Below are 25,097 nucleotides of genomic sequence, written 5' to 3' on the forward strand. Positions count from 1 at the left end.
ACGTTAACCTGTATCAGCAATATAGTAACTCTGAGAGAAATGTGTAGCTTATAAGAAAAATTATTTCATACTTATTGCTTCTTATTGCATCACACATTCTAAATTCTCAAGTTAAGAAATATTTATTTCAAGTTCAGGGAGTTGAGTTTTTTGAAATAATCCAAGTAATCACTTTCTTACGATAAAAATTTTAAGAAAATCTTATTTTATTAGATATTTTATTAGATATTTTATAGACCAAATGACTTTTTTTGTAATAAATGGAAATTTTCTAGGAAAAATATAAAAAAGTTGAATGAGAGGGCACCACAAGGGTTGCTGGAGAGTGGAGCGAACACGGGCGGAGGCTTCTTAGTCATTTAAAAAAATATTGCAAAAAAAATAACGAGATAAGTAGAGATGAATAATCTGTCTGAATATTTGTAAAAATAATTTTAAAAAAATAACGAGATAAGTAGAGATGAATAATCTGAATATTTGTAAAAATAATTTTAAAAAAATAACGAGATAAGTAAAGATGAATAATCTGAATATTTGTAAAAATAATTTAAAAAAAATAACGAGATAAGTAGAGATGAATAATCTGAATATTTGTAAAAATAATTTTAATCTCTTTTAAGAAATCAACAATTCAAAATACTCACTTGTACTCTAGCATTATAGTTGTTGTTGGACTTCTTTGAATCTCCTGTAGACAACGGAGTTGAACCATTCTTTTTGCCAGGAGTCTTTGGAATCTCGTTTGTGAACAGAATTTTAGCGATGAGACTATACAGAATGACCGACAAAAGCAGTGGGAAAGCGTAAAAAAGAACCATATCTGCCATAAAATAGCCGACATAAAGATTTCTGGATAAAGCGAATGTACACGTTTCTAAATCCTCATAACCCTTGTAATATATGGGTGCTGTCTTGGTGAGGAAGAGCCAAGGACTACAATAGATGGAGGCAAATATCCATACCCCGATGATGATCTTTTTGGCTCGATTCACGGTGCAAATGAATTGAGCTTTCATCGGATGACATATGGCAATGTAACGCTCAATGGTAAATGCCGTTATTGACAGAGATGAGGCATTGATTCCAAGATACTGCAGAAAGATAAAAATGGCACAGCCCCATCTGCCCCAAATCCATTCATCACCTAAAATAAAAAGAAAATTTATTAGAATTTAAATGAAATTTGACGAGTGTCGAGAATGTGTAAAGCGTGTATTTTAAGGTTAAAAAATAAATTTAAGGAATTTGAAGATTTCATAGCCTATTACTAAATTTAACGCAAAGAGGAGACAATATCAGCTTTAACGGCAGCAAGAAAGAAGGTAAGGAGGGTTAGCAAATAGAAGAGCATGATTGTACAGTGCGTAATAAAAAAAGGACCACTCTGAATAACTTTTGATCCAATGATCGGATCTTCATGATATAAAACTCAAGCTTAATGGTTCGATGGAGTCATCTCAAATCATACACTAAACAAAGACACAATCAAGCAGAAGTTACGAAATCATTCTCCAATATTTACTTTCTCTGAAGAAACCCACTTTTTTTCGGCAGATTAGGATTTTTGATACCCAAAATATAGTTGTGATGCTGAATTCAGGACCCTAGGTGCAAGTTTATGTGAAAATGACATCATCAACCGGATATTTAATCTATATAAATAAGCATCGAATTGTTCATTTAATCTGTCATGCTTAAAATAGCGATTTTGTTTATAGCAATATCGCACTTAGGAGACGTTGCACAAGCTCAGGTGTAGACGGTATTTGCTACGTAGCATCTAAACTAGCGTTGATCATTAAAGGATATTAGCAGAATCTGTCATGGTTGAAAGATCTTCAATTATAGAGATACTGAATTTTGTACTTTAGTTACACGTTTAGATGTAAACGACGTTATCTATCCGAGATTAAATCCGTTGAAATGCTTAAAAAAGTGTTGTACAATCTGACGTGGTTGAAAATTCTAGGTTTAAGCTATGTCGAACTTTGGATATAAGCAAAAGCTCAGGTGCAGATGGTATCGTTTACGAGATAAAGCCCGAATAAAAAAATTACGATCATAACTGAGTACCAGAGCATCTTATTTTAATAGTTTATTAGATTATAGAATATAATGACGCTTAAAGACTTAAGATACTAAGTTCAGTTTGACAATTATAATTTTAAAAAATAGAGCAAGCTTTAATTAAACTGGTTTGAATACGAAAATGCTAATTTAGATGCAAATTCTGAAAATATTGATAGAAAATGGCGCAGAAGTATAAATATGCACTTTAAAAAATTCCGGATCAAATTACGGAATTAAGTGCCGACACTTTAGATGCATCATCCATAAAATCCATTTTACCATAAAATATCCGTATTTCTACATTAATAAATAATATATGATTCACATATATTATTACATATGATTCGTATATATTATTATGTATGATTCGTTTATAATGTAATATTGATATTAATAATATATGATCCGTAATTTCTACATTGATAACTTTTTAATGATAGGAATTTTACGATAATTATTAGTGTAAAAATTACGGTATATCAGATTATTTTGTTCCGTAGCATGTTCTGGTAAAGTGGATTTTGGAGCTTGCTCTCAGTGTGCCGATAATTTTAACCAGAATTCGATCTGGAATTTTTCATATCGTAGGTTGTAGCAATGATATCAAAAAATATTTTTTCCCAATGTATTGTTTGAAATATTTATCCACACATTAAATAAAAAATGAGGTCCTTTGATTATTTAAAATATGACTTATTGAATTACGTGACAAACGAAAGCATAATTTTAAGTTCAGGATATTATCTACTAATATATCTAATTATATCTGCAAGAATAATACAACATAATGCGATACAACTGCAATAATTGGAACACATAATATATTAATTATGTTGTCAAAATAATTTTTTACAAGCTGAGACCATCATAAGCATGTTTTAAAAGTAGCAGTATTTTTAGAATGTCTTTCTTTCTTTCTTTATTTTTTTATTTTCTAGAAAAAAAAATCAGTTAGAATTGATTTAATATCTAATTACAGATGATCTTTAACTTCATACCATTTCCTGATGATGGTTTTCATCAAGTATTTTTTTTTTGTTGCTTTGTATTCTGTTTTAAAGCCTTAATGAGGTAGTTGTAAAATATTCTCTCTTACATTTGATATGAGGAATGATTACGACAACTGTATTCGATATTAAGAAACTTGTGAAACAAAATAGTTTTGTGAAACAAAATAGTTAGTGATATTTTTACCTAATACCTGCATGATACCATGTAACACTTTTATTAAAAAAGAGTTTTTGTCTTAGTCATTAAAACTAATTAGTTTCAGAAAGTTTTGTAATAAGTCAAATTTTATTTAAAAATACGTGTGAGTATTATTTTGTTAGAAGTAAACGGGAATAGGAAGTAAAGTATTTCACTAATTAATGTTAATTATCGTTGTAAAGCATTCATTCTGACAAGATATGGAGAAAAAAAAATTTAAATCGGAATCGAGTCCCAAATTTTTAAAACAAGTTTCTCGTATTTATTTTCTGTATCCCTATCTATTTCAGGCGCATACAATTCAAATAAAATTTACTACTAAGTTAACGTCACGAAGGTATCAAGCAAATGAAGTTGTTATTTTTAAACCATTTTTTTTTTTAGTTTCATATTTAGTGATATTTAATTAGAGTATCAGTTAAGTATAGTAAACAAATTTTATTTGCACTTAAAATCTTGTAAGTAAATTTGTAACTATTTCTTTGTTTACACATGCCAACTTATTTTTATAACATTCCTTAATGAACTTCAATATTTTTTCAAAATTAAGTATTGATTTCTTTAAAATTAATATTTAGTGTGATTTCAATGATATTTCAGGGTCAGTTTCTCAAAGATAGCTTTACAAATATTTGCATTTATTAGTTAGTTAATACAAATAAAATGAGTCAGTACCTTCATTCTGGAGATATATCCTTAAAATAAGCCCTTTAGCTTCTGACTTAGGCAAAATGAGTCGATACTTTTAATTTATTGTTTGAAGCATAGTGTAAAGCTTATAAAAGTGCTGACTGTAAGCATTTCGAAAAAAAAACATAATTCTGGAACTTTACGACATAAAATTTCTGTTCTCTAAAGTCACAGAAATTTACTGCTAAATTACATCATAATCTGTCAAAAGAAACATTCAGGTGATACCAAATATGCTAATACGTGTATGCAATACGTGAAAAATATGCCAATAAGTTTTACATTGGTATATGGGTGATTCTCACAAAATATAACAATTTACAGTCCCTTGCTCCAAGATCTAATATGATACTACTAGAAGAACTTTTTTTAAATTTTTTTTTAATAAATAGCATTAGTGTTAGCATCTTAAAATGACTTTGCATTAGTATTGACTGTTTGTATATTTTAAAAATTCAACTGAATTTCAAAATGTCATTTTCCTGGTATATTTCCAATAATAACTAGCTTCAAAACTTCCCCTAAATTTTTCAATATCTAATTCTTATGCTTGATGCAATATGCTTGAATGTAATATGCTTCAAAGTCATTTGCTTAATGATTGATTATTATACACAATTTTATTCTGTACTTGTCAGCAACAAAAATTTTTTTGATTCTTTCTACAGAGGATAAAAAGAATTAATTTAAGCAATTTATGGTCCATCTAACATAAAGGCTTAAGTTGAGTTACTTACTGTTAGCTTAAAATCACCGTTTTTTAAACTTCTAAGCTAATGCGTCATTTTCAAGGCATTCAAAATTTGGTGAATTTCTATTTAATTTTTTTTCTAGAGGAAATGTCAATAAATTGCACTGCTGTCTATAAGATATTAATAAATGTAACTAAATAAATACACAAAAAAAAATTAGATTATTTTGAAGATTTTAAATTTGAAGAAATTTTTTGTTCCGAATTTTCATGTTTCCGAAGAGTCACCCATTTATTCTGCTAAAAAAAATCTGTAACTATTGATACAGATTATTTCTGTTGAGAACACATTTTTTTCTGTTTTGAATATGAAAACCTTTGACGTCATAGGTACATAAAAGCGGCAAAATTGCGGGAAATCATACTACAAATAGAATAATTGAAGAACTTATCAAATTTTAAGGATCTATTTCACTATGCAAACCAGAGAATGCCAGAGAATACCTGCATGCCAAATTCTCTGGCAGTGGATCGAACACTGACTGACAGTGAATATATGAGGCATACCGATATTTTCTGTAGTATTTTGTTACAGGAAGTTTTTCTCAGCGTGTTTTTTTCCGCACTATATGTATAATATCTGGCAATTTTGCTGCCAGAAATTTTCCGTTATAGAATTTTTTTTTTACAGTGTTGTTAAGATATTTTTGTTGAGATAACTTGATGCAGCTAATTTGTGTTATTTTGATTTATATGTATGACTAATGCACGTCTCAGGAAGAGCTTTATTATTTTTATTTTTTATTTTTTTTCTGTACTCGAGCTTTTAGCTAAGAGTCTTCGTAAATAATATGCATATAATAGCTGATGTAATAAGACTTCATTACATCATAATTTTCAGAATATTTGTCAGTGAAATTCAAAGTTAAATTTAACTAATGTTTACACTGTTTTTGTTTTAATTATTTTATATCTCATTGTATTTTTGAGTGAATTATTTTAGATTAATATTATTATATTAGAGTATATTTTTTGAATATTGCTATTAATAAAATGAATTAATAATATTAAATTAAAAATATATAAACATTGTGTTATTTATATTGTAGTATTAATATACTTGATAAAACCTTAGTTGGTCTCAGGACGAAATACTTTATTTTTATTTTTTATTTTCTGAGCTAGAGCTTTTAGCAGAGAACTCTCACTAATAATATGCTTACAAAAGCAGATAAAAGATATATTAAGATAAAAAAGTTGTAAAGATGTAATACGATTTCACTACATAATAGATTTATACACATTCATTACATACATCTTCATTTCATATAGAATATTTTTTATGAAGTTTCTTTCTTTCGTTTCGTTTCTTTAAATATTTTATATTATATTTAATTTTTGAATTAATTATTTTATCTTAATATCATAATACTATTGTACATTATATTAATAGTATATTTTAATATTTTAATATTAAAATATGCTATTAGCATATCTTTATTAGTAATATAAAAATTAAAAAAGAATAAATATTATGTTATAATTAGTATTAATATACTCATATCAATAATACATGTTGTTTCATTGGATAGTAAGGCTAAATTTGAAAAGGATGGATATAAACTTGCGCTTTTTTATGCAAGATAAATAGTGTTAGAAAATTAAATGACGGGTGCCGTAAATTATCTAAAGTTCAATTTTTCGCTTGCATCGCAATGAGGTCAAGAGGGTTCGAATCCCAGTGATGGCTTTTTGATGGCTTTTCGATGGCCCAGTGACGGCTTTTCGAATCCCAGTTGATACGAATTTTGAACCGATCTCGCACCGATCCCCGAAGTGACATAAAATATCCTCAGTGGTAGACGGATCGTGGGTGAGAATCTCTTTACCGTCTGGCTTAGCATGGGAGGCTTTCGTGGTTTTCTTCTCCATGTAATGTAAACGCAGTTTAGTTTCATCAAAAAGTCTTCCATGAAAGCAAATTTCTCCAAATACTTGATCCAAGAGTTTATTTGTCTTCTTAATTGCATTTAAAATTACTCGACAACGGTGCTGGACGTTGGCGATTGTCAACCCTAAATTGGGTCTGCTGTTCAACGACGCTTATAAAAAAATATAATTTTTTTCTTTTTTTAAAAAATTGAAGCCATATTCTAAGCTCAGTGTTTTGTTAAAACTCTCCAGAATGACAAAATAACTTATTTAAAATTTGCGAAAAATTACATTAAGTCAAAGAGAGCTCTTAATTATTCACAAATTATCATCCTCCTTTTTTTTTAAGAAAATTAAACCATTTCTAAAGATTATGCTAATAGGATTATTCAGTAAAAATAACGTATCAGCCGCAACGAATATCTTCAACTTAATTAGCCTTTATGCTTTTTATGATATTTAACGTTGCTAAGAAAAGTAAGAAAAAAATATCATAATGAGTTCAGGAAAAAAAAATATTCTGTTTCCATGACATGATTTTTTTTCTCGTTTTTGATTTTTAATTGTAAAAACCCAACGAGATATGAGATTTATAGATTTTGCCCGTATAATATGTTTTTTTTTAAAGAGAAATTATGATTAAATATCTAGAAATATCAAATTTTATTTAGACAAAAATAAAATACCTACACAGAGATAATAACGTTTTTTTAATTTTTTATCGAAACTCAAATTATATTTCATAATTTTTTAAGTTGCATCAGTTGTAGGAATTACTGTTTGCAATTCATGCATTAATCTTCTACTAGCATAACTGGATATCAAAGTCTTAAACAAGAAAACTGAATTTAAAACATGTTTTAATTGTTATTTTATTATCTATTATTCGTTTGAAATACTACATACTTTCGACATTGAATTATATCTGATTCAATCCTAGATTTCGAAATTGCACCCAATTTAATTTTTGAAATATCTACAAATAGTATAAACCAATCTTCACCAACTAATTGTTTTTAATAATCTATTTAAACAAATTAGCATGTATCTACAGAGAGCCAAAATAAATGGACCACCCTGAATAACTTTTGATCTAATGATCGGATCTTCTCGTTCTAAGACTCATTCTTAATGGTTTAAGGAGGTGACTTCAGATATGCTAATTAATAAGTGCAGGCGATATTTTAAGTTAAGAAATCACAGCCACAAAAAAGTATGTATTAGACACAAAAATAAACATAAATTTTTTTCAAAGAATTCTGACGTTCAAATTATGGAGAAATTACGTCTTTGTGTCTGATTTCATAATTTAAAATATCACCTGCATTAATTAACTAGCCTTCCCCTCTTCAAGCCATTAAAATTGGAACTAGAACGTGAAAATCCGATTATTAGATCAAAAGTTACCCAGGGTGGTCCGTTTTTTACTGGTGCTGTGTATATTTATAATAATAACAATTTAAGATAGATATGTGATAAACGCCAAACTATGATACTTTGTTTACTCAATAACCATATCAACAGTGTTACTTAAACATTTAATATATGAATGCTAACTAATCAAGCTCAATTATTTAAATTTTTTTCTAACATAAAATAAATTGCTATAATATATTGGTTTTACATGTAAATACGATTAATTAAAGAAATTAGAGAGGGAAAATCCATTATAAAAATTAATTTATTTTACGTTAAATTGCTGATGATTTCCAGAGAAAAGTAAACTTTAACAATACATCTTTAGTAAAATTGAAATAAACGATTAAGTTTTGGTTACCAAATTAAAATGCAGAAAACAATTATCTCGTCTTAAATGCAATCTTTCAGAGAAAGAATAAAATTCTCTGAGTAGGAGAAAAAAGGATTGAGAATAATCCAAAGTGCATTAATGAATCTTTAATGTGTTATTACCTACAAAAAGCTTTTAAGTAAATTATTATCTTTTCATCGTTTTCTTTAACTGAACGTGTACAGAAAAGGTAAAAAAAAGGATTATTTTACTTAGTTTCTCAGTTTTTTGAGTCTAAATTGAGTAATAATAGGAAAATGATAATGAGGTTGATCAATTCGGTTAAGTGGTTTTAAATATATTCGAAAAGGTAAAAAGGAGGGGATTTAAGTTCTAGCTTGTTCTAGCTAGTTCTAGTTTCATAGCAAAGCTTGTTTGCTATGAAAATATCGCTAACAAAACATTTCCAAATGAACATTTATAATGTATTTAAATACTCAAAAAATTGGTTTCATATTTCCTCAGTAGAAAATAAAATTTTTTACTCTCTTCCATAAAAATTAAAATTCATGATTAAATTAAAATTCCACTTTCAAACTTAATAAAGAAAGACATGCATCAAAGTAAAAATTAGATGTTTGAAATTTTATCTATTTTAAATATCTTATAAAACCATGAATCTGAAATCTATTAAGAAATGCAGATTAATTCTTAGATAACAATAAAATGTCTTCTTCAATTTATGACTTGAAACATAAATCATCAGTTGCTGCAGTATTATTGCCGAAGACTAAAAGAAGTTTTAAGTTTGTAGATTAAATTTTCTAATTATTTGTAAAGAAAAGAGAAAAAGACAGATTGGAATCAAAGTGCATTTAAGACTTGTTAATTCAGTTTCAGTTACCGTTAATTTTTAATGTGAAACAAAATAACTCCAAATTTCTTATAGTTTATAATTTTTTTTAAAGTAGTTGCGAGTTTTTTCTTTTATTATGCTACTATAGATCTTTAAGAGACGAAATTTCGGAAGTTATGCTTAAAAATTTTTATTTCTATTACATGAATATTTTGGGAACTAATGCATGAAAATATTATATTAAAACTTAAAAACAAAATTTAACTTTGGTTAAGGAAAAATACTTAAAACTTCTTAAGAATAGTAATTTTTCAGTACATAATTTGTTGCACTCCAGTGTTAATAAATTAGAAACGTATACAATAGAATATGCAATACACGCACTAAAAAGAGTCAAATGTACCGGAATATAATAAAACATACCATGCTTTTTGCATTTTAAAAAAACAAAAAAATCAGTAATTTTTACCAAAACTTTTTGGTTATGGTTAACTTGGTTAACTTTTTATAGGTTATTTTGGTTAACTTTTTCGTGAAAGTAAAATTAAACTATGGTTTTATAACACGTTATAAAATGTGACAATTTTCTCGTGAGCATGGTATAAATACCATTTATTCACATAAATTTAATTTCCAGTTTTGCATTTTTTTGCTTAACGTATAGTAACAAAACTTCATTTTTGAGAATATAACTTTCCCGTAAATCGTTACCATATGAATGAGAGAAGTACCATAAGTATGGATCAAATACCATATATTTTTTGTTTTACTAACCAGAGTGATGATTTTCTTTACTATAAATGTCGTTAACATATAGTACAGTAATTTTACAAGAATTTGTTTCTCCGTCTATCGACTAAGATAGAAATTAAACTCAAATCAAAACTTCGCTGAAAAACGATTGAATTTATTTATTTTAGTTTTTTTTTTAACTTGGAGTTAGAGGACTAAGTCGTAACTGGTCTCAAAAAGACATAGGGTTACCTTGGTCTGAGAATCTTTGACTTTCCCCAATAAAGTTTATTCTAAGTTCACTGACTCTAAACAATGTATTTACAAGCACAAAAATAAGATATGAATAAGCACTAGTGGCTTTTGCTCTACGGTAAATTTGATTAATCATTTACTGCCTTGTAATAAATACTACAGAAAAAATAAATCAGAGATTTCATTTGAAAACAAACATACAAAAAATTCATATTTTTTAAAACAACTAATGTAAATTAGCTATATTTTTTAATACAATAAATATTTTAAAATGCTAGTGAATTACTAGAAACTTTAATTTCTAAAGCAAGTTTGAACTTAAATTGAAATACTGTAAATATCGAGATATATTCTTAGAATCCAAACGACAAAAATTATCTGAGACAATTGCTTAAACTTAAATTTATATTCCGTAAATGAGCTATTGAATCTCATTATGTGAGATCTTTACAATTAAAGTTTTCATGCTAAACATATTTTATTCATAAACGGATTAATCAATGCATTCAGATCTATGCATTCAGATCAATGCAATTAGATATATACATTCAGATCAATGCATTTAGATATATGCTGCCAGATCAATGCATTCAGTCAAAAAGAAACATTTTCGGATGTGAATTCTGTTAATTTTAAAAAAAATTAACTGCTGAAAATTGGATTGATTATTAAAAAAATACGTATCTTTCTTGGATAAATGCTTCAGTTCTTTCGAGTACGTTTTGGATGCTTAGTATCAAATAATATAAAAAATAAGCTGGTTGAAAATTGGTTTAATTAAAAAAATTCCTATCATTTGCTTCTAAAACTATCGAAAATGTTTCCGATCATAGGCAGACTTATTACAATACATATATTGCAAAATAAAATAAAAGTGAAAAATATTCCGTATCATTCACAAATATACGAAAATGCTGCTATTGATAAGGGCTTTCGGATCTAATTAATATGTTAAATAATAACATAAAAATATATAAATGAATAGCTTAAAAATTGGTTCAATTAAAAATTTACCCTATAACCCGTATGTCCCGTAGATATACAAAAAACGCTCTCAAATATGCTTAAGAGTAAAAACAAAATTATTTGCATGGAAATTGCATGAAAGAAACTGATTAAAGGTTAGAAATCTTTTTAAACTTTAAGGAAGTGAAATGTTTTGATATTAGCTTATTTTAATACAGCTGCTCAATGGGCCTGAAACGTAATCCCTAGAAAATTCCATTAAAAAGCTTTTAACTTTCAACTCAAAAATTCTTTGGAATTTGTTAAAAGTGCAAATGTTACTCGTAGTAAAAAATGTTTTTTCCCCGATATTTTGTCATACACTACCTTATTGTTTCACAACCTTTTTACCCTAGAATTTATTATCATATCTTCACTTTTAATCATCGTCAATAAATTAATTTTGCGCTATTGTTCAGTAGAAAGATTTTTAAGATTCAAATATGCTTAGAATATTACTTTTGATTGTTTATTATATTCTCTCTTTCACCAAGCTCTAAATTTCCCCCATTTCTGATTTACAATATCCAAAATTAAAAACATTTTATGCTAATATTTCGTTGAAAATTAAGTTAATTATTTAACTAGCTTTTAAACCATGTATATTTTCTTACAAGTTTGAAATAATCTTTTTAAATCGTACAATTTAAGGTAGGTTTGCATGTATTATTTCAATCGCACATTTAAATACGTTTAAAACACTATTTTTGATTGCTTATGATATTCTTTCCTTCACCAATTTCTGAATTTCACCCATTTCTGTATTATAATATCCGGAATTAAAAATATTTTACGCCAATATTTCGTTGAAAAGCACATTTTTAATTAATTCTTTAATCAGCTTAGCAAAACATGTATATTTTCTTACAAGTTTGAAATAATCTTTTTAAATCGTACAAATTAAGGCACAAAAGAAATTGAACTCGATTAAAAATCTTTGAATGGCAACATATGTTCGAATTATTTTAAAATAAGACTTGCTTGAAAAAAAAATATTTTTATCAAAATTATTTTACGTTGAATGCACTAGAAAAAACAAAAATAATAAAAAATATGAAACATTCTTTATTTAATAAACTATTGTCAAATCAAATAAAGAATGGATGCAGTTTCATTTTTGATTGATTTTAAAATGCCGAACATTGTTTCATTATTGTTAAAAATAAGTATCAACGATACAAAAGAATTTCCGTCACTAACAAATTATCAACATTTATAATCAATTATGAAAGCATAAGGATAAAAAAAAAAAATGAAAGAAGCCAAAACTTCTTTATAAAACAATAAAATAAACAGGAAATGAAGATAAGAGTTGTTTTCATTGTTTGTTTTCTTTTTTGCGTCTGTGTTATTATTTTCATGTGTTTTTGTCTTTGTTTTCATTGCAAATGTTCAAAGATATGCAGCCACTCTCTTATAAAGCATAGTTTTATTGAATTTAGTTTAGAAAACGTTTATAAAAAAGGTTTTTCATTCGAGAAATAAATAAATCAAATTAGAAAACTCATTTTTATATACTAAGGACAATTGTGGTATTTTATAAACGGCTTATTTGTATGCAATCAATAATGTTTTTAAAGTAAAAAGCGTTGAAATAATAAACTATTTTAAAATTGAAAATATGAGGAGTGTTTTTATTAAAATATGTAAACTATGAATTTGCAGAAATTAAATACTCTTCTAAAGTATAGAAATAAGATATTTTACTGATTATCTGACTAATGATCAAACTAAGATGATTCGTAAAAGATCATTTTTTTAGAGAATGTGACAATTTACCTAGATAATGCGCATATTATACATCAGGGACTCTTTAAAGTGAGAAAAAAATTACAGGAACAACAGCAACGTCACTGTACGATTAAATTAACTGAATGTTGCTTATTGATTTCTTTTCCTGACTTAAAAAATCAAGTTATTACGATAAAACAATCACATTAGTTGATAAAATCCTAAAGGGCTTTAAAAAGTAAAGTACAAAGTATCAATAAATTTAAAATATTATTAAATTAAGAAAATTAACATTTATTTATTTTTAATACCTTAAGAATCAAGGCAAGAATATCGAATCAGCAACAAATTAGTTGACAGGATAATCGAAACAGACTTTTGCATTTTAACAATACGGAAATTATCTATGTGCTCATTGCGTAGATAAATTGTGAGAACTCTTGATTCTCCACTTTAAAGGATTACTCTAGTTAATCTTCAGATGAGCTAGCTAATGTGAATATTATCTGCTTTCATACTTTACTGATAACATTAACTTTTTATTCTTACTCATATGTCCATTAATTATCGTGTGTAAATAAGTATAAGAATTTTTTAGTATAAAGAACCAAATAAGTCTTTAATATTCTCACAACTTGTCAACTTTTAAAATAAATAGCTGAGATGCCCTGAAGAGTATTAATTAAGAATATCATCCCTTCACTACAAAGTTATGAATTTAAAAAAAGAAACTCAAATACTAAAGGTTAATAAAGAGTTAATTGTTGCAGAAAACGTAGTAATAAACGTTTCTTTTTAAAAGTACCTTCCATTCATATAGTCGCAAGACTGCTTAATTTTTAATACAATTATAGGAAACTAGACAATTTTTTGTGAATTTTGTTCAAAATTGCCTCACAAGTGAAAGTCACTAATTTATAAAGAGACTATTTCAATTAATATACCATAATGACAAATACACTGTTAGAAATTTCTCGGAAGAGAAATGATTACATAGCAATTTCTTTAAATGCTAATTTCCCTTATTTAAACAAAACAGTCAAATAACCATAAATAAGATGGTATTCAAACTGTTAACTGTAAGAAAAACCATTTATTAACTGTTTTCACCTAATATGGTTAACCTTCCGTTAGTCGCGCACTTGTTTCCGACATGGTTAATCGCGTTGCACCTATGAGGTGTTTCTGATTTTTTGAAAGCCAAATGAAATTTAGTCTAGTTTAAATATTTAATTGTTTCCAATTTAAGACTCTTTACAGAGATAAATATCAAAAAATTTATTTAGCGAAGTACCGAAGATAAATTTTTCTTGCTCTCGCGTCGGATCTCTTCCTCCATCCCAAGATAATCAACCAATTGACGCAAGAAGGTTCTGCGGTTTTTTACTCCGTAACCATTTTCTTCGTATATAACTTGACCATTTATACCTGCTACGTTGAGTAGGACAGAAAATGAGATAAAATATATATATTTAATTCATAAAAATATTATATCCATAATACTTGCGTCAATGGTCGCGCTGCACCAGAGGGGTGATTTGAGCGGTTCCAACTCTCCATCGACATGTTCTAAGGTCGGTTTTACACGAACATTTGAGTAATCCAAAGTTAGGAACATAACATTAGGCTCGACCCCCGGAAAAATCTTTTGACGGCAAAGGAGGTGGAAATGCAGTAGGGATGCACCTGTGAGGTGCGCGCGACTAACGGAAGGTTAAACAACCTGAATCTTATAGCACAAAATAGGTCTAACTAAAGAAGGCACATAGCACCTTTCATCTGGGTATATATTATAAACGAGGGGGCTAATCTGTTAATTTTATAACCGACAGAAGAGTTCAAGTCTCAGCGTTGACACCACAATATTCTCTCCTTTCCCTTCAACACATGAGGAGTTTTCAGTATCCTACACTCCCAGATTTGCAGACCTAGACAATTAAAACACGTAACTCTTATTTGCGTATAGATGGCAGCACCATGTCCAGTTTAATTTCTTATTTACGGATTGGAAACCATGCTGGTTGTAAATGGTTAAAAACCTGTATAGATTTGTATTCATGTTTTTTTAACCATACTAGTTGTAAACGGTTTCGAAACCGCAAAGGTAAAAAAAAAAATTTACCGCAAGCTTTACGGTTAATTGTATGGACAGACTACTGTCGTTTATTTTACAGTAATTTTAGAATATAAATTTTACCAGAGTGAGTGAATATTTTGAGTTTAACGAAGTTGCGAATTTATTTCAATTTTGAAGTTGCGAATTTATTTTAAAATCCTTCAAAATTATCGAGCTATTAAATATATTTTGCTAATTAAAATGCTGCATAAATAAAACTGAGCACTAAATCTTATTTAATAACAAATTCATCACGATCCTGCTCATTTTTGACAAGTCTGAAAAATGCTCCAAAAACTGAAAGTGTGATCACGTAATATGTAATAATTAAAAGTATTATTGTCACTTATGCAATATGAGTTTGATTTCATATTGATCAGGTTGATTTCATATTGATCAGGTTGATTTTATATTTATTAGGTGATTTCATTACTTGATTTTGAACTACACGTGGATCTCTGAAACAGTGGTACCTTTTTAATCTAATTTTTCTTTGATGTAAACTTTCTGTAGTGCACTTGAAGTACTTTAAAAAAAGCAGACTGGAAGGTAGGCAAAGACGTCTAATTTCATTTAGGAAGTTTAAAAAATAAAAAAGCTTTTAACTCCTTATTATTTCAAGAACCAAAAGACATAATTGTGTAATTATTTTCATTTCTTTCATCAATCAATCATTTTACTCTAATCGCAAACAATTTTAAGAACAAAATACGATACTGTCTGTTCTTATCTTCTAAATATCAATATCATATTTGAACGAAAATCGATAATTCAATACACTAATCACGCTTTAGATTACATCTTTAGTTTCAACTTAGCTTTTGTAACCATTCATGTTTTTTTTTTATATTTTAAAATACATAAGACTAGTAAGTAGTATATATCTCAATACTTAAATGGATTGGGAGAAACATTTAGCTTCAGTACTATTGATTTAGCTCATATAATTGACTAAAGTGCCTCTTTCTCAGAAACATGCATTTTCACTTAGTATTAACGTAAGCAATTTGTGAGAGTTGAGGTTGCTACGACCTGTTAGAACACAACTACATTCGAATTATTCAAGTTTAATTAGAAACCTGCCCTTTATCATTTGAAAGCGTAGTTTAAGTTTCGTAAACCAAATCCAATACATCTGTCTAAAAAAAAAAGCGGAATATTTAATATCGAATTCTTTTAAACAATTTAAAGTAAATATTTTTCTTGTTGCTTAAAATTGTAGATAAGAGAAAAGAACCAGAAGGTTGCAGGATTCAAATTACAAAGTTTATGTTTAGATTATATTTATAAAATTTAACTTGTAAAAAAATTTAACTTCTGATTTGTTTGTAAAATTTAACTTCTAGAAGAATGTTGAATTCAGTCTTGTCTTATTACGTTTATTTTCCTGCTTATTATTACCATTATTTTATTACTTGATGAAATTAGTTCAGCCTCATTGCAATGAATTTTCTCATAGGATATGATTAGCACCACAAATTGTTTAATTTGAAATGCGAACAAGTACTTTTTTCTCAAATGTTTAAAATATATAATTTTTGTCTTTTTCTGGCTTATAATTCGGTAATCTAAAGGGAATTTAAATGGCAGTTTAATGAAAGCTTTTAATTTTTCTTGTTGGCTTATTTTATGTTTGGTTTCTTATGAAAGGGGAACACAAGTGAAATAAACGTTGATAGTTATCTTAAACTGAGGTTACGTCACTTAAATTTTTTAAAGCACAATGTAAACATGAATTATTTATTTCTAAATTTGAGCTTTTGAAAATTATTTCTATAAACCTAATTGTCGGGAATTTAAAAAAAAGTTAAAATTGATATTGTGTTTGCATCGGAAAAATTGCATGGGTGCGATATAATTTTGACCATTATTTTCCATTGCCATGATTCATAGCATAATTGTTGACTTCAAAGATTCTGTGAGTAGTTAACCTTTCTTTCCGTTTGTTGTGCATTTCAATTGCTTTGTTTTATGAATATAATAATGTGATGTCACCGGAAAGGGTAACAAATACTAAAAAAAGTGAATATCCGAGAATAATTTGAAGCAGAATCTAAGAGAAACATTAATGGTACATTGATGTTTGGATGATCAAAAAAATAACTTCAAGATGTTCGCTGCAAGAAAAAAAAATCTTTTAAAAATACCGTACTCTTTGGCAATGGCATTTCTGAAAAAAAAGCATAATTATGTTCCTTAATTACGTTGCTTGATAAATAATTAAGTACTGATTACACTGTAAAAAATTACGGCATAAGGTACCGGCACATTGTACCGGCATCATCCGTAAAATCCATTTTTATCGTAAAATATTGTATCCTAATATTTACAGCAAAACATTTTTACTAAGTGTGACTCAGCGATTTTCGCAAATGTAAAAAGTATATCATATAAGAAATTTAATTTCGCAACATGCTCCGTTAAAACTACTTTTTAACACAAATCCACACGTTTTTGATTTTTATACACATTACACTTACGTAATTTTTTAATGCATCGATTTACAGTATGTTGACCGAGAAAGAAAAACTGGACAAAACTGTCAAATTATGGTAAAATTCACCATTTTTCTGGCTTTATTGGAATACCTCAAGGAAGATAATTCTTTTTGGTCATGTTTTTTCTTAAAAATGACAGTAAATTATAGTATTTTTACCAGACTGTTTGATAGTAAATGTGTTAAAATTTGGTAATTTTGGTCATGCTACCTTAGAGCATGGCCTAAAAACCATTTAATCGATGAAATTTATGTTTCATTTTAGTATTTTTTCACTAAATGCGTTTAAATGAATACTGTAACTTTGTAAACCAGAATATCCAGTAAGCTGCTACCGTATGAATGGAATTTCCTATTTTATTTGTTTTTATCCTGAATTATAGTTTTTATCAGAAATGTTATTATAGAGTACGGTAATTTTAACAAAAAAAAATTTCGCGTAGTTAGCAAATTCAAAATAACAATATTTCCTATCTGTCGAAATTATTTTCGATGTTCTACTGTTAATAGTAGAATCAATGTGTGCATAGTTCCTTGTTATTAATGTTAGTCTCATTTGGACTGTTTTGTATTTAGAGCTTTTAGTTGGGACGCAAATCATGTCTCTTTCACACCTCAAGTCTCATTCAAACAATTCGTAATTAACAAACTACTGAACTAGTAAATGAGAACAAGCGAGGCAATTTTAGATTTGTTAACTACTATCGCTTAGAACAAATTGTAATAAATTGTATTGAAACAAGTGTTTTTTATATATTTTTAGCTCTTTTGATTTTCATGAGCATTTTCTACCAATCCAACTAATTTATATTTCTGTTCATGCATCGTTCTCTTTTTTAAACGATAAAATGATTAAATATCTATAGAATAATAAAGATAAATCTATCGATTAATAATGTTCTCGTTTTTAAATATAAGCCCAATTTTGATAATAATCATCTCTCTTTCACCTGAAAAATAGTACAAAAATAATAAATCGATGCTACAATCAAGTACAATAGTGATGTAAATATTGACAATAATTCTATTTGCTGTTAGTGTTACAAATTGCCAATCTCTACATCGTTTTGTTTCACTTATTTATCTACTTTGACCTTATAATAATAGTAATTATTATTAATAATATTATTACATATCTCTGTAAAGAATACTTTTTATGACAGTTTTCTATTACCGATTTCCTGAAGGAACTTACACAGAGAAAAAAAATTCTGGTAAAATTATTGTACTGTATGGCAATGACATTTATTGTAAAAGAAACTATAAATCTGGTATTAAAAGCAAAAATATAATGTATTTAAACCATTAATTTGTTGATTTTTTAGTTTATATGATTACAAATGTTATCTATTACACAAGAATTATTTAGTTCATTTTATAGCATGAGTGAAGTTAAATGAAATGTCACTGAGCAAGCATGGAAAAGCGATTCTGGCAAAATTACCGTAAAGTGTTGTGAAGATATTTCTAATAAAAAAAAATAATATTTTTGACAAAAAACCATAATACTGGTAATAAGCACCAAAAGATACTGTATTTGAACCATCCATTGGGTAACAATTTCATTTCAAACGGTAAAGGTTTACTTAAAATTTAGGTCTTCAAAATTATAGTTTTTGTTATCACGTATTTAGTAATAATACAAAACATAAAATTAAATTTAATTTGATAAATTTTTTATACTATACTGTAAAGTATCACCAGATTTTAGCAAATTCTGGTTCACCGGAAATTCTTGTTTACCGGAAATTTTTGTTTGCCCGCACAATTGACCACACATTAAAGAAAAATTGAAAAGTAAATTAATCCGACTGAATGGTTTCTATACTATGCTCTATGGCATAATGATAAAATTAACTTACCTAATTTTACCAGATTTACCAACTTTCATCATATATTATTGAACCACATTTTTGGTTAAATTAAGGAAAATGATTAAATATTAACTAGGTAAAAATTATCAGGAATTTTCGTGCTTCCATATAGCAAAAAACACTTTACCATATTCTGGTAGTTTTGACCAAACTTTTTTTCTCAGTATAAGCAGGGTATTGGATTAGGATAATATACCTATCAAAGCCGCAATGGCTCAGGGGATAGAGCGCTTGCCCTCCTATGAGGGGGACCGGGGTTCGATCCCGGGGATATCTGATCGATACGAATTCCGAACCCGCCTTACACTGACCACAGTGCTGACGTGAAATATTCTTAGTGGTAGACGGATCATGGGTTAGAGTTCACTTGCCATCAAGCTAACCGTGGGAGGTGCTCGTGGTCTTCCTCTTCATGTAACGCAAATGCGGGTTAGTTCCATCAAAAAGTCCTCTACAAAGGCAAATACCCTCCAATACTTTTTCCAGGAGTTCCCCTGTCTTCTTTATTGAGTTTAAAACTACAAGGCTGCGTAGTTGAACATTAGTAGTCGTAAACCCATAAAATTGGGTCGGCTGTTCAACTACGGTTATGAAATAAACTATGCCTATCAATTAATTTCTCTCAGATACAATATTTATTGAAATAAAATAGAACTGAATACAAAATATTTTTACATTTATAGTAGTTAGTAACATAATTATGAAATATCATAGAACATATTTTAAAATGAAAATTGAATGCTGAATTACAAAGTGTTGAAATTCCTTTAAATTAATAAAACAAATTGACAAAAATATTTAAATGTTTTACTCATTCAAACGTGAATTAAGTTAAAGTTGATACTAATTTATGAAAATAAACCATTAAACCATAAACATGTCTTACATCAATTTCTTTGATGGGTGGTTCTTCCCAAACAAAATAATTCCATAAATAATATTTCTTCTCAATCGTTGTTGAAAACATTTATATCATTGTTAATGACCGTAAATAAATGGGTAATGTATGATCAGCTGAAAGGGACAGTTGACTCTTTTGGCCTTAATCGATGATTGATGATACAGCTGACCTCTATTTACTATTTATAAATCACATTCTTTCTCATCTAGATAAATAACAATTGCTTAATATTGTACGAATATATAGTGTTGCGTAGTTCTAAATTGCATTGCAATGTTTCACTCTTCGTATTTATTGACTCTATTTTATGTCAGTGAATGGCAACATGAGTATAGATGTTACAGATCGAATTATTGCCAGCTGCCTGATAACAGTTTGTTATATTATCGATATCTGTTTTGTCATATACATCAAGTAAACGGATATTGTTAGGATATGGTTTTACATCCAGTTAAAATATTAAAATAACATAATATTATTGATCGTAAGGATTTTTTATTTGGGTTTAGAATATTTATTTATGTTACTAATAAAAAACTAATAGAACCATTAAGTAAAAGTTTTTTTATCCCTTTGAGAGAGAATTTTTATTAAACTTATTTTTCAAACGTTTTTCATTATTTTGTTTAAATTTAGGTGAAAGTAAGTGAAAAATATTACAATTTAATTTAATAATTTATGGTTATGAAATACAGCTTAAAATTCCGGTGTTTTTTTCTGTGTTTTTGTCTTTGTATTATTTATTTATGTAACTAATAAATTGTTAACAAATTATAAATATTAATAATTTTTTTAAATAATAATAATAATAATTTTTAAATGTCATATGTGCTATTAAGTATTTCGATAAGTACTTTTATGCTCCAAATTAACGAATTTATAAGGGGGACTGGAAAGTAATGTCGTTTCGGTGCGTTTGATATTTGTTATTAAGATTTAATTTTTAATCAATAATGTATTCACCCTCGTTAGCAACAACTTTTAAAAGATGGATCGAAAATGAATCGAAATGGATCGAAAAAAATGAAATGGTTTTCAAGACTAACGAACATAACTTCGCCGAAACGATATTAATTTCCGATCCCCCTAATAATTGAAATAGATACTGTTATTTGGATATTTCTTTCATTAGTAATGGTTTATAATTTCTAATAGTTTGAAATGCTACTTTCGAGATTTTAAATTTTTGAAACTTTTTAAAAACCAAACTTTATTTCAAAGTAAATTTATGATTTATTTATTTATAATTTTAGACAGGTAGTCAAAGTCATTATTCGCAGGTAATTAAAATAATTATTGATCACTAATATAGAGTTAATTTTTGATTTATGGGTGAATAACGGAACGAAAATTCAAAGAATAGACACAGAACACATTAACAAAATAAGAATAATATGAAAACTATTTCGTTTTTAATTGGAGCTTTATCAAGATGATGGCCTCTGACACTTCAGAAAAACAATTTGAGATTAATGCTTATAAGTCAGATAAACCTGCATTTTTATATTCTTTCTCTCAATTGAGCCTTTTCAAGAACTTTCATGAGCGTATTTCCAAAATAAACAGGCTTCTCAAAAAGTTATATAAAACCATCAAATATTTGATGACCAACTATTTGTGGTGAAATAAAAACAGCTTAGTCGTGTTTGGCTGCATTCAATAAATATCCAATCAATCAATCTTCTTTATGTCTACGCCTTTTGGACCAAGACAGACGCTTGGGTGATATTGGATATTTCGTCCACTGGTTTTATTGGTCTAGAAATCGAACTGACGTTGTCAAAATTGCTGCCGAAAGTCTGGAGAAAATGTTCGAAGTTATGGATGTTGTTGCTACTACATTTACGACCTTTTGTTTCTTATAAAGTATCTCGGCTTAAACTGCTATTTCTTCTATATCTTCTCTATTATTATTAGCATTTTGCAAACAATTTAAACAAAAATTCTACATCGTAAAAGATTAAAATGGAATAAGAGTTTTTTGAATAAGTTGCTTCTACAATATAATGCTACAAAATCAAACAAAATAACCAAATATCCTATATAGTTAAAGTAAACGAAAAATGTTCCAAAATTATTTATTTAAAACTCGCTTCTAAAAAGCATTGCTCTTTAATCAAGCGCATAAGATCTGACAAATATATTTTATATTAGTCAGTGCATATCTCCCGGTTTCAGTTATATGTACTATGCCAAAAATGGATACTAAATCGAATTATGTTACAAAACCAAACAATTAAATTTTGTTACAAAATCAAACAAAAATAACCAAATGTCCTATAATGCCCTATATAGTTTTAGTAAACGAAAAATGTTCAATAATTATTTATTTAAACCACGTTTCTTAAAAACATTGCTCTTTAATAAAGCGCATAAGATCTGACAAACATATTTTATATTAGCCAGTGCATATCTTCCGGTTTCAGTTATATGAACCATGCAAAAAATGGATACAAAATCGAATTATGTTACAAAACCAAACAATAAATTTTTGTTGCAAAATCAAACAAAAATAACCAAATGTCCTATATAGTTTTAGTAAACAAAAAATGTTCCATAATTATTTATTTAAAGCACGTTTTTTAAAAACATTGCTCTTTAATGAAGCGCATAAGATCTGACAAACATATTTTATATTAGCCAGTGCATATCTTCCGGTTTCAGTTATATGTACCATGCAAAAAATGGATACAAAATCGAATTATGTTACAAAACCAAACAATAAATTTTTGTTGCAAAATCAAACAAAAATAACCAAATGTTCTATATAGTTTTAGTAAACAAAAAATGTTCCATAATTATTTATTTAAAGCACGTTTTTTAAAAACATTGCTCTTTAATAAAGCGCATAAGATCTGACAAACATATTTTATATTAGCCAGTGCATATCTTCCGGTTTCAGTTATATGTACCATGCAAAAAATGGATACAAAATCGAATTATGTCACAAAACCAAACAATTAAATTTTGTTACAAAATCAAACAAAAATAACCAAATGTCCTATATAATTCTAGTAAACGAAAATTGTTCTATGATTATTCATTTAAAACTATTTGTTTAAAGTAACATTGCCCTTTAATGAAAAGCATAAAATCTCAAAAATATATTTGATATTAGTCAATTTATATCTTCAGTTATATGTACTATGTAAAAAATGGATACTCAAGTATTACGTAATTTTCTTCGTTTTTGACGAAACCGTTTCCTGGTATACACTCCAACCAAAAAGTTCCGTTTAAGTGACGAAATAACTATCGTAACTTCTTCAAAGAAACGAATTTTGTCAAAATTAAGAAAAAAATTTCGTCATTTTATTTATTATCGCCATTCTAGAAAAAAAACAGAACGCATTTAGCTTTTTTAATAATTACTTTAACGTGCACACCATATAGGAGGATCAACGTCACTCAAACAACACAAGGATCGATAGGATAGAGAGATACCTATTCAAAGTTTTTGAATCATTGAAGCATATATTCTGAATTTTAAATATTTTAAGCTAAATTTGATTGTGATTTAATTGAACTCAGTCTTAAAACTTTGAGCCCCTGTTTTACAAATCATTTCCAAAATAATTAGAGCAGTATTTTGAGAAATGAAAATATACTTTTATTTGTGTTTTTTAGGGTAAAGTGTGCAAAGAAAGAATGAATCTTAATAACTTCTCATTTAATGATCGGGTTTCTGATTACTAGGTCTCAATCTTTAATGTTCGAACGTTTAACCTTATATATTTGAATTAATTTGCACCGCTGATAATAAGTAAGTATAATAAGTTACAAGAAATGCACTTCAACTAAAAGAATTGATTTTATTCAATAATTTGGGATTTTCGACTCACAAAAAAAGGCAATTGGAAAAAGTATGGTCCTAACAGTTTAATCAGCAGAACTATTGAATGTTTGGGTCCCTTATAGTGAATTTTAACAGTTGTGTATTTTTTTATAAGTCAGGAACTTATTAAACATATCAAAAGATCTATACATATAATGTATACAAATCTTACATTTTTTTATTTAAGTAATAATAATGGAAAAAGCCAAAGTTTGAAGAAAATAGGTCAAATAGTTTTTAAAAACAGAATTTGAAAATACGGCTTGGTAGAGTTAATGATATAAGGTAAAAAGTCAAATTAACGTTAAAGGGTCTAAATATTAGACTGCTATCCTACTTCAACTCAAAGGTCAAGAATATAATTTTTTTTAATAAAAACGCGTTTGTCAAAAAAACACGTGCTTGTGCATTCAATTTTAAAACATGAATATCGTATACACAAATTAATTAGTGTAATTAAGGTGAGGAGCTCGAACGATTAACATTGATTCCTATTTAGTGAAAATGCAATCATTAAATAAAAGAATATCTTTTTTACTCACTTCAAATGTCATGGGAGATAAAGTAATATTTATAATACATTGAAATGATTCAATCATAAAAAATGAAAATTTAAATAAAATAAACAATTGGATAAAAATTTTGCAAATTCATAAGAAAATATTTTAATTATAATGATGTTCATATACAACAGAAATAAAGATATTATCTGAAATAATTTTGTCAATTTGATATGATGGATCTTTTTACAGAATGTTAGTCGTGTTATCATTAATAACATTATCATCTTATGCGGAGTATAGATTTATTGATTTCTATGACTTATTTGTACACTGTTTGAAATTTCTTGGAAAAATGGTTGAATAAGAATTTATTTGATTATTATTTCATTATATTCAATAAAAAAACTTCATATATTGATTGTTTTCACCTAATTTTGCTAAACGATCAGAATTTTATTAGCGCCAAGTATG

General features: G+C 27.5%; 1 protein-coding gene across 2 annotated transcripts in view; it reads right to left on the reverse strand.

Moving 5' to 3' along the window:
* Positions 1 to 25,097, reverse strand: part of LOC107452468 (thyrotropin-releasing hormone receptor-like) — a 90,070-nt gene that overhangs the window by 48,511 nt on the left and 16,462 nt on the right. For both annotated transcript variants that reach the window (XM_087161351.1, XM_087161352.1), the window contains exon 2: positions 645 to 1,144. In XM_087161351.1, the coding sequence (XP_087017477.1) occupies positions 645 to 1,144 (500 nt within the window). The remainder of the gene's footprint in view (positions 1 to 644; positions 1,145 to 25,097) is intronic.

The sequence above is a fragment of the Parasteatoda tepidariorum genome, chromosome 4 (genome assembly GCF_982258835.1).
Source record: "Parasteatoda tepidariorum strain Cologne lab strain chromosome 4, Ptep-v5.0, whole genome shotgun sequence".
Classification (NCBI taxonomy): Eukaryota; Metazoa; Arthropoda; class Arachnida; order Araneae; family Theridiidae; genus Parasteatoda; species Parasteatoda tepidariorum.